The 14,512-nt window shown below is 48.2% G+C and overlaps 1 protein-coding gene across 1 annotated transcript; it reads right to left on the bottom strand.

The window, feature by feature from the left end:
- Positions 1–3,473: 3,473 nt before the first annotated feature.
- Ces3 (carboxylesterase 3) lies at positions 3,474–14,298 on the bottom strand. Its single transcript, XM_034522647.2, is given in 14 exon segments — positions 3,474–5,947; positions 6,041–6,119; positions 6,248–6,289; positions 6,292–6,396; positions 7,318–7,465; positions 8,201–8,281; positions 9,370–9,510; positions 9,606–9,698; positions 11,224–11,328; positions 11,440–11,593; positions 12,400–12,533; positions 12,694–12,835; positions 12,951–13,152; positions 14,208–14,298. Coding segments are annotated over 14 exon segments (1,713 nt in total). The 3' UTR covers positions 3,474–5,751.
- Between the last annotated feature and the right edge of the window lie 214 nt (positions 14,299–14,512).

The raw sequence follows: 14,512 nt of genomic DNA, 5'->3' as shown, positions 1-14,512 counted from the left end.
ATGAGAGTACGCTAGAAGCTGATGTGTGCTTTCTCCGTAGTTGAGGCTATTTGATTGTTTGGAGAGCAAAGTTATAGGCGCTCTTTTGGCTACTTTGTGGGTTCTTTTCTATGCCACTCTTTCCCATCTCTCTGTTTCTTCCATTTCAACTCTTTAATACCAGGCAGGAGAGAAAGAAGAATATAAAGGAGAGAGGGTGGCGGGGGGGGATATCTTCAAATAAAGGCAGGGGGTAGGAAAGGGAGTGATGATATCATTAGGCTACTTCCTGCTGATTAGGAGATGCCGAGTTCCTTGGGACAAGTTTGAGCTTTGCCATTAGGATATCTAACTTCTTTCTTTCTTTCTTTCTTTCTTTCTTTCTTTCTTTCTTTCTTTCTTGTCTTTTCGTACACTACGACTTGACAGACAGCAACCAACAGCATTCAACTGCCAACCAGCCAAACCAACCCCTTCTATCAGGGCTCTAGCACTTATATATATACCCTGAAAAGTCCTCAGAATTTCAAATGTCATACGTTCTCAGAACCTATCTGCAGCTGGCAAAATCCTGCCCCTGCTAGGGCCTGAGGCAAATCATAGTCAGCTGCTGTGGACAATCTGAAGCAGCCCCATATCCCACACTTGGAATTAAAACGGAAACACATCCTTAAAATACTGCTGTGTTTCAAAAAATATTATTTATTTTTATCTTATGTGCATTGGTGTTTTGCCTGCATGTATGTCTGTGAAGGTGTCAGATCATGTAGTTATAGATGGTTGTAAGTTGACATGTGGATGCTGGGAATTGAACCTGGGTCCTCTAGGAAGAACAGTCAGTGCTCTTACCTGCTGAGCTATCTCTCCAGCACCTATATTGCTGTATTTTTAAAAGAAACCAGAATTCTCACTAAAGAAAGTTGTCATTACAGAAGGTAGTACCACAGCCAGATATGATGTCTCCTTCAATCCTTGAGAGGCTGTGTCAGGAAGATTAGGAGTTTGAGGCCAACTTGGGCTACATAACAAGACACACATTTCAAAAATCTAAAAGCTGGGGTTAGGTAGGCATGGTGACTCAAGGCCTGTAATCCCAACTTCTAAGGAGGCTGAAGCCGGAAGGTCCCAGATTGAGGCTCACCTGAGCTGCATGTTGAGTTCAGAGCCAGCTTGTGAGACTTAGAGAGACTTAAAAAGACAGTGTCTCAAAATAAAAAGAAGGTGATAGGGGTATAGTCAGTAGTAGAGAACTTTCCTGAATTCAGTCTCTAGCAATACTTGGCTGGGAAGACTGATGGGGTTATAAAGGGTGTATTATTGGGCATATAATACATAGAAGTACAAAGTGTTTTTCAATGACAGCACAAAGAACAAAGCCAAGATTTATATTTGCAGTCTTTTTTTTTGGGGGGGGGGGAGGGGGTGTCTCTGAGTTACAAGTATGATCTCTTCCAGAATGTGTCCTTTGGTTTAGGGTAGCCTTTTCAGGTGCTGGAGTTGGGATACTGGTATCTAACTTAGTTGGGGTTCTAGGATTCTAAGAATCCAAGAGGCAGGGGATTTTCGAGGCGATGACTTCAGACCATGAGTGCACCACCTACAGAGAGATGGCAGGCCAACCCCACTCCTTCTCAAACATATGTGGGATGCTCTTCCTCACACTGTTAACAGCTAAATTCCTAAATATTCCTCCAAACCCAACTTACCTTTGTTCAGGGACCTTATCTGGATGTACGCCTCTATTGGACAAAGGTGAGCTCTTCAGCCTTTTACAGGAGACCAACTTGTCCAGATTCACTTAACAAACTTGGAGCCCTACTTTTCCCTACCCTACTTACAGAGAACCCAGCCTAGAACCTGGCTTCTAGGAACTGTCGTGACTATGCACAGGAAATACGTACAGAACCTGGAGTCTTATGGACCTGAGCCTGAATGTATGACTATTTGATCCAGTCAGGAGAGAACTGGGGTGTTTCCACCACTCATCTCTAATTTTCAGAGATGACCTCAACCTGGGACAGTCTAGATACAGACTTCAGATATGTCAGATATGTTTTTTTTCCTTTTCCTCCTCCTCTTCCTCTACCATCACTTCTTCTTCATCCTCTTCCTCCTTCCCCTCCTCCTTTTTCTCTTCTCCTCCTTCTTTTTGAGACAGTGTCTTACTGTGTACCCTTGGCTGGCCTACAACTTACTGCATAGACTGGGCTGATCTTGAATTCACAGAGATCCACTTGCTGCTGCCTCCTGGGAATAAAGGCATGTGCCACCACATCTGGCTTCCCAGACACTTTCAAGGATCACCTGCTGTCCCTGCCAATATTTCTTCTTCCTACAGTCTTGGCACCTCTGTCAATTCATGCTCAATCCAAGCCCAGGTGTGCCTGGCAAACTATGAATGGGTCAGGTATAGCCTAAGGACTGAGGCAGGGAGTCTATGAGGCTGGAAAAGAGTAGCCTGGCCATATTATGATCTGAGGGTCACAGAAGAACATGGAGCCTCTGACTGGGCTATGCTTAGGCATGCGATGAGTCAGATCTCCCAGTCCTTGGGGCAGGGTCAACTTCCTTGGAGTTTCTTCTATGGAAGGTGGTCCTGAAGAAGGCTGGACAATAACTCCTGTGGCCTGGACCAAGGATGGTAGGATTCTGGCTACCCATCACATGATCCCTGCTGCTTTGAGCCTACTCTGGGGGTTGTCTGGTTTCCCAGGAAGAGTCAGAGGCCAGATGATGTTTGCACATCCAAGAGGAATTGTGGTATGTCTCAGTCTTCTCTCCCCTGGGTCTCACATTGTTTGGGGGCAGACCAGGACCTAAGGATTAGAATGAAGGGTATCTGGATACTAATTCTCCTTGGTTCTTCACTCTGCATCTGAAAACCTAATTGACGGTGCTGAGGCTGTAGAAAGAACATTGCACACACTGCTCTATCCTGGGGCTACGGAGCAGATCTGGAGGCCAGGGAACATACCAGTGCCCAAGTGACAGAGGTAATGAATGGCCCTTGTCATTTCCCTTTTTGGCCGTAAGGCCACTATCTGAGGTCATCATCTTGTAAAACATCTCTCTCTGGCCCTCCCTTGCTGGCCTGTTGCTTCCTACAGTCACAGATGCCCACCTAAGTTAGATTTCCCAAACACCAACTCCAGCAGCAGGAGAGCCTAACTTAGGAGGGTACATTATGGAGTCAGAGGCCAGCAAGCCTCCAAATAAAAATCCTGGCTCTGTCTTCACTCTGTGATGCTGCAAGAAAGTCACTTCTCCTTTCTGATTCTCAATTTTTAATTTCTCTGTGTAGAGGACAAATCAGAGGTCTGAGAGAAGACACAGATGTGAGCAAGCCTGGGCTCTTATTAACTATGTCCCTTGGGGCCCTGGGCATTGCCCTCAGGATTAAGGAAGGGTGTTGGTTTTCAGCCAACTTATGCAGATCTTGTCTGCTGGACCTGGGATTTGAAGACCTTGAGAGAATGGAGCAGACCACAGTCTGATGCTGTAGACAACCTTACTTTAGTTTTCAGTGTGCTTTTATATGCAAATATAACAAAAGAAACCAACGATCCAAAGAAGACCGAGTTCAGAAAAACATGATCAGAGCAACATGTAAATAAATGCCAGTAAGCACATGTTAAATATTAACAGAACAGCCCTTTCCCAGACCTTTCTCAGAACAGACCAATTGAAATACGATTGCCTGGCATATACTATGGATTATGTCTGGGAAAGCATGAAATCAAGGCAGAAGGCCATATTCAGATTCGGAGCCACTGACCAGATTGGGTTCTATAGCTGTGTTTCAGGCATCCAGCAAGAGTAAACGTGTCTTATGAATTGAAAGTAAAGGTTTATCCAAGAACAGTCCAGGGAACAAAAGGCACCAGGTAAAAGGCCCTCTGCCTTTTTTTCCTGGAGCCTCTCTTTGTTCCCCAAGGGATTGTTCACCATGTCTCATTCTTTTGACCTTGTCGACAGGGGGAAGCTTAGGGGACAATACCACTTATGAGGGGGCAATACCACTTATGAGGGTCAATACCACTTGAATGGAGGATCCAAAGGGCAAGGAAAACCCAAGGCCTAAGAGATAAAGGACTGGTAGGAAGGGAGGCGTGTGAGTTAGGGCAGGGAAGACAGAGTAGATTGGTGTTGTCTCCAAGAAGCAGGATTAATGTCCCTTTCAGACCCTCTTCTTGTCCTTGTTGTGGTCTTAGGGACTAGATAAAGTGGGATGAGTGTAGAGATGTAGAGATGGTAAGTAGCAGGTTATAATGTGAAGGTGGGTGAACAAGGGGGCTACAATCAGATTAGGGAAGGAGCTTGGACCACAGTGACCCCTCAGAGGCTCCCAAGAAGAGCAGGGACTCCCACAGAATAATCAATCAGCCATTCAGAGCGTCATCATGGGCATCTTCTGGGCTGCTACAAGGTCTAAGTTATTTCTTGGTAGAAGACGCCTGTGCTACCCATGTGAAAACTATGATGACTCTAACCACCCCAGCTCACTAATCTTTAACTGGAAATTAGAGGTGCCCGGAATGCGTGCCCGTGCCGAGTCCAGGGGACATTTGCTGAGCTTTTGCTGGCTGCTGATCTAGATGCTTTATGAATAGTCATCTTGAAAATGCTCATGGAAGACAGGATAGGAACCACATCATATTTACAAATGGAATAACCGAGCAACCATAAAGACTACAAAGAATTTGCCTAAGTATTAAGCAGAGGACTTGTTTACCTACATGGCAAAAACTCAAACAAAAAAAAGCTAGGCACTTGGTGGGGTCGGGGTGCAGGGGGAAGAGGCAAGCGGACCTCTGAGTTTCAGGCGACTCTGGTCTACAGAGTGAGTTACAGGGCAACCAAGACTACACAGAGAAACCCTATCTCAATAAGAAACAAACAAACCAAAACAAAACAAAACCCCCAAACAACAACTGTTGTGTTTATAAAAAGATAAAGAGAGAGAAGAAATATGTTTTGGTGGAGGTGTAGTCAAGTATGGGAAAGGGGGTGCCTCCAAGGGCCCAGGCTGAGGCGTCCCTTCCCCCTGAGGGACCAGCCATAGGATGGTATAGTATAGAACAGAGATAATTCAGAGCATGGGGAGGGGAGTTAAGAGGGCAGTTGAGACAGAGAAAGAAAGGCAGAGAGAGAGAGAGAGAGAGAGAGAGAGAGAGAGAGAGAGAGAGAGAGAAGTAGCCTCTTTTATAGTCAGGCATACCTGACTGTTGCCAGGTAACTGTGAGGCGGAGCTTAGACAAAATGCTAACAACAACAACAACAACAACCAAAAAACTCAACCAAACAAACAAACATCAATTCAAGGCAAAAATGAAACTTGCCCAGAAATAAACACCAGTAAATGGTGGACTCATATTGAAAAGCCTGTTGGTGAGTGTGTGTGTGTCTGAAACTCAGCCCTTGTCTACGGCCATACCACTCTGAACGCTCCCGATCTCGTCTGAAACTGAGCCCTTGTGCGCCTAAACCTATTAGGTTGTATGTCTGCAGTGCAAGCATAGCTTGCCCCTTGTCTGGAGGAGCAGTCTTGTCCTGTAGCGCCCCCTGGTGTCCACATCACACAGACACATAACCCATTCTGCCACCTTGCCGCAGGAGGCTCCACAATCCAACAGTTTTCAGAAACCTCGGCTCACAGCAGGCCGGTCCAGGTTAAAGTCTCTGGGCAGAAACAGAAAGAAATTGCAGTTCCACTGCTGGGACTCCATCTTTCTTGTGTGGGGCCCAGTCGGGAAGGTCCAGGTAGGTCTGGCCTCAGAGTTCCTCTGGAACTTTCCTGCTCCTCTGCTTTTGGTGCCATTCTCGAATTTTTCTGGGCAGTGTCTCTGTCCAGAACTGTAGCCGACCCTTCTTTAGCTTCACCCCAGTCCGTGATTCTATACCAATCTCCAAGTGTTGTTCTAACTGGTTTAATTGGGACCAAGGAGGCAGCCCCTTGCCATTGGGGTTCCTGGGTGAGAGGAATGAATGAGAACCAAAGGTTGATTCTATGCCCTGGGCAGATGCAGATAGGCCCAAAGCCTGGCATGTGTAACCTACTCACCCTGTGCGTGCAAACTGGCTCCACTGGGCCATCATGGTCAGGCTTAGCTGCTTCTCTTCCTCTGTGGCTTCTGGGAAGGCTAGTGAAAGGGACAAATCTGGTTCAGAGTCAGATGAGGATTAGACTATGCCCAAAGATCCCTGGCACCGACTGGAGACCTCTGTTGGAGCATGGTAGCCTACGGATGGGATGTCTGTGTGTCCTTACCCAGGAGGGAACTCTCTTCAGTGAGGAAAGGACCTCCAAAAAAAAGGAATTCTCAGATGAATGGTCAGCTTTCACCCATGCTGGCTTGAACTTTGCAAAACAACTGGGTGTATGCTGGAACTCGTACAGGAAAACAGGGCACCCAGCATCTACAGAGAAGGCAGGGTTCATGTTAGGTGTCCACAGTTTGATCAGAACATCTGGCAGCACAAGCTTGGAATGGCATAAGTCTTCATCAGAGGAATGGTGCAGACTGGAGTCGGACGGCAAGCACTCCTGAGATTGCTTGGTGGATGTTGTTGCTTTTTAAAGACACAATCTCATATAGCCTAGGCAGTCCTCAAACCTACTATATAGCCAAAGATGACCTTGTTTGAACTCCTGATCCTACTGCCTCCACTTCCTAAGTGCTGGGATGAAAGTCACCACACCTGGCCTGACTGTGGTGTATCATTTGTTTTTATAAACAGCAGTTTCCAACCTGTGGGCCAAGACCCCTTTGGGGTCACACATCAGATATTATGCACATCAGATAATTACATGACGATTCATAATAGTAGCAAAATTACAGTTACGAAGTAGCAACCAAACAGTTTTATGGTTGGGCGGGGGAGGAGGGTCACCACACCATGAGGAGCTGATTAAAGGGTCACAGCGTCAATAGTGATCACACCACCGCTTTTTAATGAACATTCCCTATGTTCCCACTTTACAAATGATGATCGTGAGGCCCAGAGAGGACCTCTTCATCTTGCCTGAAGTCACAAGGTTAAGAATTTGGGCCTAAATTTATAGGGCAGTGTCAGGTTTGGGGGAAGCGCTGAATTGCCCACCAGATGAATACATCTCGGAGACAGAGTTAGTAATGGGCTTGCTGGCTGCCCTTTGATAAGTCACTTCAGCTCTCTCAACTTCTGTTCCATCTGCACGGTATCCTGCCCAAGGCACCACCCGCTTCTATGATGGGCTTGAAGGTGGCTGCAGAGTGTAGGGGAATTCTGTACCTATCGATAGCTACATCACCTGTGATGGTACAGGGACGGCAAGGCAGGTGGCCAGGGCTGGCTTACCTTGAAGGTATTTCGAGAAGTTCAAGGTAGGAATGACGAAGGCTATATCGCCCAGCAATTCCTGGAGGGCATACCTTGTAGCTGATTCATCTGAGCCATTGTCTAGGTATTCATCTATGACACTGGGCATGATCTCAGGGGGCACTTCCTAGGGTGAGAGGTCAGATCATATAGCTTTGGCAGACCTCCCACAGATCCCCACACCCTCCACTATGGATTCTTTCACACCGTGGGACTCATGCTCCAGGGGGTAGCAGTCCATCTCCCTGCCTCCCTAGGTGTTTTTATTAATAGAGCGTGTCAAGGTAAGATAAGCTCAGTGTAGCCCCGTGGCCACTCTTTGTCTGTACTACCTCAAGCAGGTGTTTGAATTGCAGTCAAAGTCAGTGTTTGCCTTGTAAGTTGTTTAGATGCCTGTGTGAAGTCTGAAGCACCGGAGTATGGTAATTAACCAGGAAGAAGCACTGAATGGGGGTACCACACAATGCCAGAGAGCAGCAATGAGGATGTATGACAGAGAGGGCTCTGGGGTTTCCAAAGGAGAGGACACACATAGGTGCTGTCTGGGTATCTGGGCAGGTCTTCACATGCAGTGTCCAGTCTCTTTAAGAGATCTCAGGTGAGCAAGAAGCATCATCTCCATTTGATGTGGGCTCAGAGGGATTGGGAGAGCTGGACAATTGAGCAGGGCTGGGATCTTTTCCTGCCTCAGTTTCCCAAATGCTGGGATGCTAGTCCAGAGTCACCACTCCTGGTCTCTTTAGTTTTGATGGAATTAAGACTTGGGCTAAGAGATTTAGTGACCCATGAGCAGTGTTGGGAGTGGATCAGAGACTGCTGTACTAGGTGCCCAGCAACCCCTCCCTCCTTCCTCTTGCCTTACCACATGGGCCAGCAAGGGCCTTGAAATCTCCAACAGGTCCTCCTGATTCAAATGTTCCAACTTATCCAGGATATTCCAGATCTGTGGGGATAATATAGCTAATCACTGTCCTTCACCCTCAGGCTTGAGCAGGAGGACACCCCTAGACCAGTTTCTACAAACTCTCGATAGAGCCATGGGTGGTCAAATCCACCATGGGGAGACTTCTGATTGCTGAGAATGGACCTGATGTCTGAGTCCTTGAGTTCAAATGCCAGGTCTACCACTTACTAGATTCATGAAAGCTACTTGAACTTCTTGTGCCTCAGTTTTCTAATCTGTGAATGATACGTGGCAATGACCTGCCTCCTGGGATCGTAGTGGGACTGAGTTCACGTACACCCTGGTGCAGAGAAGCCGAGAAGCCAATTTTCTTGGTGGATTGATTTTTCAACAGGGAAATGTCAAGACAAGAAGTCTCTCTCTGTCTCTCTCTTTTCTTTTTTGACAGCATGGTGTCACTAGAACAGAACACTGTGAGTTCCAGTGGCCCATACTAGCAGCTGCTTAAACCACAAAGTGAAGAAACACTATGCTATCCATTCTTTGTGAGAGGCTTCAGCCATCAAAAAGAATTGTCGGGCTTAGGGGCAGGCTTGGGGGCAGAGCCCTTGGCTGGCATGTGGGAGAACCTGTGTTTGGTCTTCAGCATCATGGGAGGGGAGAAAAGTTTCTCTGAAGACGGGTAGATAAGCGAAAATAGCGGGTGAAGCAAGGTGCCCAGGAATACAGCACAGTGGAGTGACTCTTAAGGATTCTGTGTATCTAGACTGGATTAGAAGACATCTATCTCCAGGGGCTTAATGCTGCCTGAAACTGGGAAGTCTTTGCCTCTCAGGCACAGAGTCACACTCCCCAGTTGCTTAGAGCAGGTTCTATTAACTGGTCACCACCGAGAATGCACGGTGGGTTAGCACTTCCCAGAAGATCAACTTGGCAAAAGCTGGGTCTTCAACACTGGAACATTTGCTTGGTGAAAAGGAAGCTTGGTGACTTTGATTCTCAGTGTCCTCACCTACCAAAATGGGAATGACCGGAGTGCTCAGGCCATAGCTGCTGTAGTGTGGTACAGGAAAGGCCACCCGGGCAGGGTCTTGAAGAGCACAGGCGCCAAAGGCACATTCACTCACCTTGAAAACGAGCCAGCCAAATTCATGATTGGTGACCCCCAGGAGGTAGGGCACAGTGGGGAATTGCTGGTCTGATAGGAGCTTCTCTGGGCTTTGTGGGAAGAAGGAGTCATTGACTATGTAGGAAATGGTCACGTTTTTCTGCAGAAAAGAGCAAGACAGTTGTCTACTGAGTCCATAGGAACTGAACAGGATGGTTCTGAGCTACTGTCATCATTCCCCAACAGGAGATGTACCTGCCTGATAAGGTCCTTTCCTTCCTTCTGCAGCAAACACTCCACCAGCTCAGCTGGGGATCTGGAGCTACAGGCCACAGAATTGGCAAAGTTCTGGGGACAGTGAGAAGAACATTACTGCTCAGACACAGTCTTCACTTCCTAAATACTGCTTCCTGTACTGAGCTGTGATGCCACTGTCTGGATCCAAGGCTAGCCCGAGAGACCTGCTACCAACCCAAGAGGCCGATCCCTTCCCAGTGTCTCCTTCTATGACCTTTTCTAGTTCAATAATAGTTTGAGCCACTTATAAGAACTTCTATTTCCTGCGAGACATGCGTGGCCATGTCTCGCAGGAAATAGAAGGGGTGCTGAGTCTGGAGCAGGTCTAAGAGGCAGGAAGGATGGCTTCCAGAGAGACAGAGGAGGTTTGGAATTTGTGGTAAGAAAAATCTCTCCCTGCCATGGTGAGGTGAGGAGTAGGCTGCTGCTTTTGGGCAGATATGAAGCAATGTGTCCTGCCGAGGTTCCTGAGTTATCCCTCAAACCCAGAGTTCCAAACCCTGCTCACTCCTCCATCACAGCTGAGGTCTAGGACCAGCAGCTGCTAAATGATAGGTTTAGCCTCTCTTCACTTACTCCAAAGCACCCCCATGGTACCCCTGGTGTCTCCAGAGCTTACTGTTTGGTTTCCAACCCCAGATAGGGACTGAAGTGCATCTTTTACATATCAAAGACATGGCCTTCAGGTTCTTCCAGAATCCCTCAGTCCCTACCTAGCATACTCTGCTCCCAACCCTAGACTTCCCCAGGGGCTGGTCTGCCCTTCTCCCAAAGGCTCTTCCCTGTAGACTCCAACGATTTTGGTCTCCCCTCCTTCTCTTCTTTCTCTGAGGGCACGTCCACCCTTTCTCTCTTTCTCCGCTCTTTCCCCCTACCCCCAACCCCTGCCTCAATCCTTGGAGCCAATGAAATCACCCAAGAGGAGCTTCCCAATAAATCTGGCATTAATATAATGGACTCTGGCTTGAATCGGCTCATCTCACTGGCGGAGAAATAACCTATCACTTACCTTCACCGTCTCCTTGGCCCTTGACCTCCTTGCTCCCTCCATTCCATCTTCCGTGTGGCTTAGATTTGTTTCCTGCCTCCTCTAGCCCTTTGCATCCCACCCAAACTCCCTTCTAGGCGTGGTCTGTCAGGTCCTCTGCACTACCCTCCACTTCTTTAGTACATTGACTTCTTGCTCTGCCCCTACCCGATGGCTTCCTGCTTCTATGACCCATCACGGTCTTAATGTGCCTGAAGCTCTTGCACGCAGTTTCTATTAGGTAACTGCTTGGTGACTTCTGGCTACTCCTCACAAGGGGACAGATCTCTTAGGTAATGGGGTAGCTTGGGGAAAGGGGAGATCTCTAAAAATGTCCCCAGGGAAGGACCAGAGATAACCTGCTCAGGGGTAGCCTCCCCTAGAAGCCACACCTGACTGCCTATCCCCCGGACTGCACTAGTTAGTTGTCTCTGAGCCTATCAGCAACTCCCTAAGGCTTACTCCTTCCTCTCCACACCTGACCCAAAGGTTAGCACAAGGTGGAGTGTGGAGGCACTCTTAGGATAGGAGAGTGAAGGAAAGGCAGACCTGAGCTTCATGCCATGCGTTCAACTCTTTCAACACCTTGGTGGTGACAATCCCACTCTGGGATATGGCTCTGTGGAAGAGCCCAGTAGACATTGGAGACATGAACTGGGAACAGCAGAGAAGACAGATGTTAGAAGGCAGAGGAACTAGGAGATCTGGGGCCATAGAAGCCCTCTCAGATCTATCTGCGACTGCTAGTTCTCTGTGGTAACTCACCAGGGATGAGACGATAAGGCCACCAGCAGAGTTACCGAAGATTGTGACACAGTTGGGATCACCCCCAAAGGGGGCTATGTTCCCCTGGATCCAGCGTAGAGCGGCCACCACATCCAGGAAGCCCCTGTTGCCTGGCATGTGCTTGTCCCCAGTGCTGGGGACAGGGAGATGCACAGCTTAACTTAACATAGCTTCTAAGACATATTTTTTTCTTCCACTCTGCACATCTGCTTTGAGTCTGTCACCAGGGCATTGGGCACACTGGGCACATCTCTGCTTCCCAGTGCTGGCTTGGCTGTGAGTTACCAATGGCACCTGTTTTCCCAGTGTGTGATGTGGGCAGATGTAGCAGGACAGTCAGTCAGCACTGGCTCTTAGATGGTTAAGAGCCTGTTGCTCTTTGTCCCCGTTTTCTGTTAGGACTCCAGCCCCAGCCCAGAGACTAACAACCTTTGCTCAAGTTCAGTATTCAGGTTTGGCTTTGATTGGGTCCCATTCTATCATGGAGAGCTGGAATTCTCTCTCTCTCTCTCTCTCTCTCTCTCTCTCTCTCTCTCTCCTCACATCCTCCCTTCCTCCCTCCTCTTTCACTCTATCCCTCTCTTCCCCTCCCCCTTCCCTTCCTCTCGTGTGTGTGTGTGTGTGTGTGTGTGTGTGTGTGTGTGTATGTGTGTGCTGTGTGATATGTGTGTGGAGTGTAGGAATCAACACCAGGCATCTTGCTTAAGTGTTTTGCCTCCTGGATTTTGGAACTGGGTCTACTTAGTGCTGAGATGTACAGACATGTGCAGCCACACTCAGCTTTTACATGAATGTTGGGGACCCCAATTCAGGTCCTCATGTTTGTATGGCAGGCAAACTTTATGGTCTGAGCTCCTTCCCCAAACCCTCCACCCTCAGATTCTCATGAGAAGGCCCTCCTCAGGGCTGCAATGTCCTTTTCCAGGAAGGTCGTCTCACCTGAGGAAGCCAAAGATCCCAAGGCGATACTGGACAGTGACAACTACCACATCCCCATAGGCAGCCAGGGCTGATCCATCCTGAGAGGTGGCAAAGCCAACTATCAGAGAGCCCCCATGGATCCATACCATGACCTATAGAAATAGCTATAAATCAGTGGCCCCAGCGTCTGGGACTCCAGTCATCCACCACGTTGCCCAGGGTATTCTAAGGACTTCTGGAGTGTTTAGAAAACAGGGATGTAGGAGGTCATTCAGCATGGTAGGGTTGGATAGGGTCCTCTGGACTATATACCGGCCTCTTGGCCCCTGCAGTAGTCTCAGCAGGGCTGTAGATGTTGAGGGTCAGGCAGTTCTCAGAAATGGGGAAGATTTGAAGCTTTTCATTGAGGCCGAATCTGATGATGGTCATTCTCTCTACATCCTGAAGGCACCTGCAGCCAAGGGGAAATCCCAAGGCCAGCCATCAGTTCTACACACCCTGGCATCCAGCGGGTTGCCACCACCTTGCTCACTTGCTCACCTCCTGCAGGGGTACTCACATCGGGGGGGGGGGGATTGTTGCTGGCATCCCTCACACCTTCCCAGGGCTGTGGTGGGAGTGGAGCTGAGAACCGAAGAGGTCCCAGTGGTGCCTGAGCAAAGGGAATTCCCAGAAAGACATTTACCATGCGGTCTGTATCCTTCACACCCACCTGCCGGCCTCGAACACGACCCAGGGGGGTATCCACTTCAGGCTGAGTGACTTTGCGTCCTGAGATGGGGAGAGAGGGATCACTGGGTGAGTCTAGAGCCTCCATGAGGGGATGGATGAAAAGATGGACTTTTAGAATGAAGGAAGGCTTGCTTCTCCAGTGTCTATTTGGTGAGGTTCTGTTCTGAATACTCTGCCCAGCATCATGGCTGAACTCTCCTGCAAGTGGTTACCTTCATGATTATTATTTATTTTTTGAGACAGGTCCAGCCTGGCCTTGAAAGTGCTAGATAGAGGAGGCTGGACTTAAAATCCCGATCCTCCTGCCTCTACCTGCTCAGTGCTAGGATTACAAGTGTGTGGCTAGCACACATGAATTCTCACTCCATGATTGTCTCTGACTTCCTCTTCCTCTCAGTGCCACATCTCTAGGCTGAATCAGACCTGCTGCCAGCTAGAGCCTCAGTTACTTAAGTGTTAAATAAGGTGCGATAGTCAATCTTTCTGCGTCTAGGTGCTTTGACATCTGAAGTCTGGTTATTTTAAGTCTCCTTAGCCTGCATTGCTTATTCTTACCCACTTGTGAAAGCAAGAAGAAGAAGAAGAGGAAGAGGAAGAGGAAGAGGAAGAGGAAGAGGAAGAGGAAGAAGAAGAAGAAGAAGAAGAAGAAGAAGAAGAAGAAGAAGAAGAAGAAGAAGAAGAAGAAGAACTTGTTCTGTCATCTGATGGCTCCCCTGTATGTCCTCATGGTGGAGATTTGTACCCCCAATTTTTCAGGGATCTGTAAGTAGGCTTCCCTTATAGACACTCTTGTTCATTTTACCATGACCGATTAAAACATTAAAGCATAAAGGAAAGACTGAGGATATAGCTCACTGGTGGAGCTTGCTTCATATGTTAAGGCCCCAAGTTTAGTCCCTAGAAAATAAATACTTACCCCCTCTTCCATAGATCAGATGATATGGCCCCTGCTCAGTTGGGATATACCATGCCTGTACTCTTCTATACTGGGCACCTTCCCAGAGAAGGCTGTTCAGTCTTACTGTCTCACTCCTTTCTCAGGGTTCCTACTGAGCCAGAAGCCCCACTTCACAGCTTCAGGGAGTATGTCTTACCAGTGACTGTGGTAGGAAATACCAGGAGCAGACAGGCCACCCAGACTAGGACACTGTACCCAGCTCGTACTGTTGTCCCCATATTTGTCATAACCGACTGTGGATGATGCTGTGGAAAGCTGAAGATAACTTGCCTTTTATAGTACCTCTTTATCTTGTGAAAATTAACTTGGTCTGCCCTGATTGCTTGGTGGCCAGCTCTGGAATCACGTTTGCTGTGCTCTGCCTGATCTCAGAGCAGGACCAGCAGCATTGGAGAGTCCTGAAGATTTAACAGTCCACCTGCCCCTCCCCCCAAACCTCTC

The sequence above is a fragment of the Arvicanthis niloticus genome, chromosome 18 (genome assembly GCF_011762505.2).
Source record: "Arvicanthis niloticus isolate mArvNil1 chromosome 18, mArvNil1.pat.X, whole genome shotgun sequence".
Taxonomy (NCBI): Eukaryota; Metazoa; Chordata; class Mammalia; order Rodentia; family Muridae; genus Arvicanthis; species Arvicanthis niloticus.
Note: the sequence above shows the minus strand (reverse complement) of the source record. Positions and strands in the feature narration are given on the sequence as shown.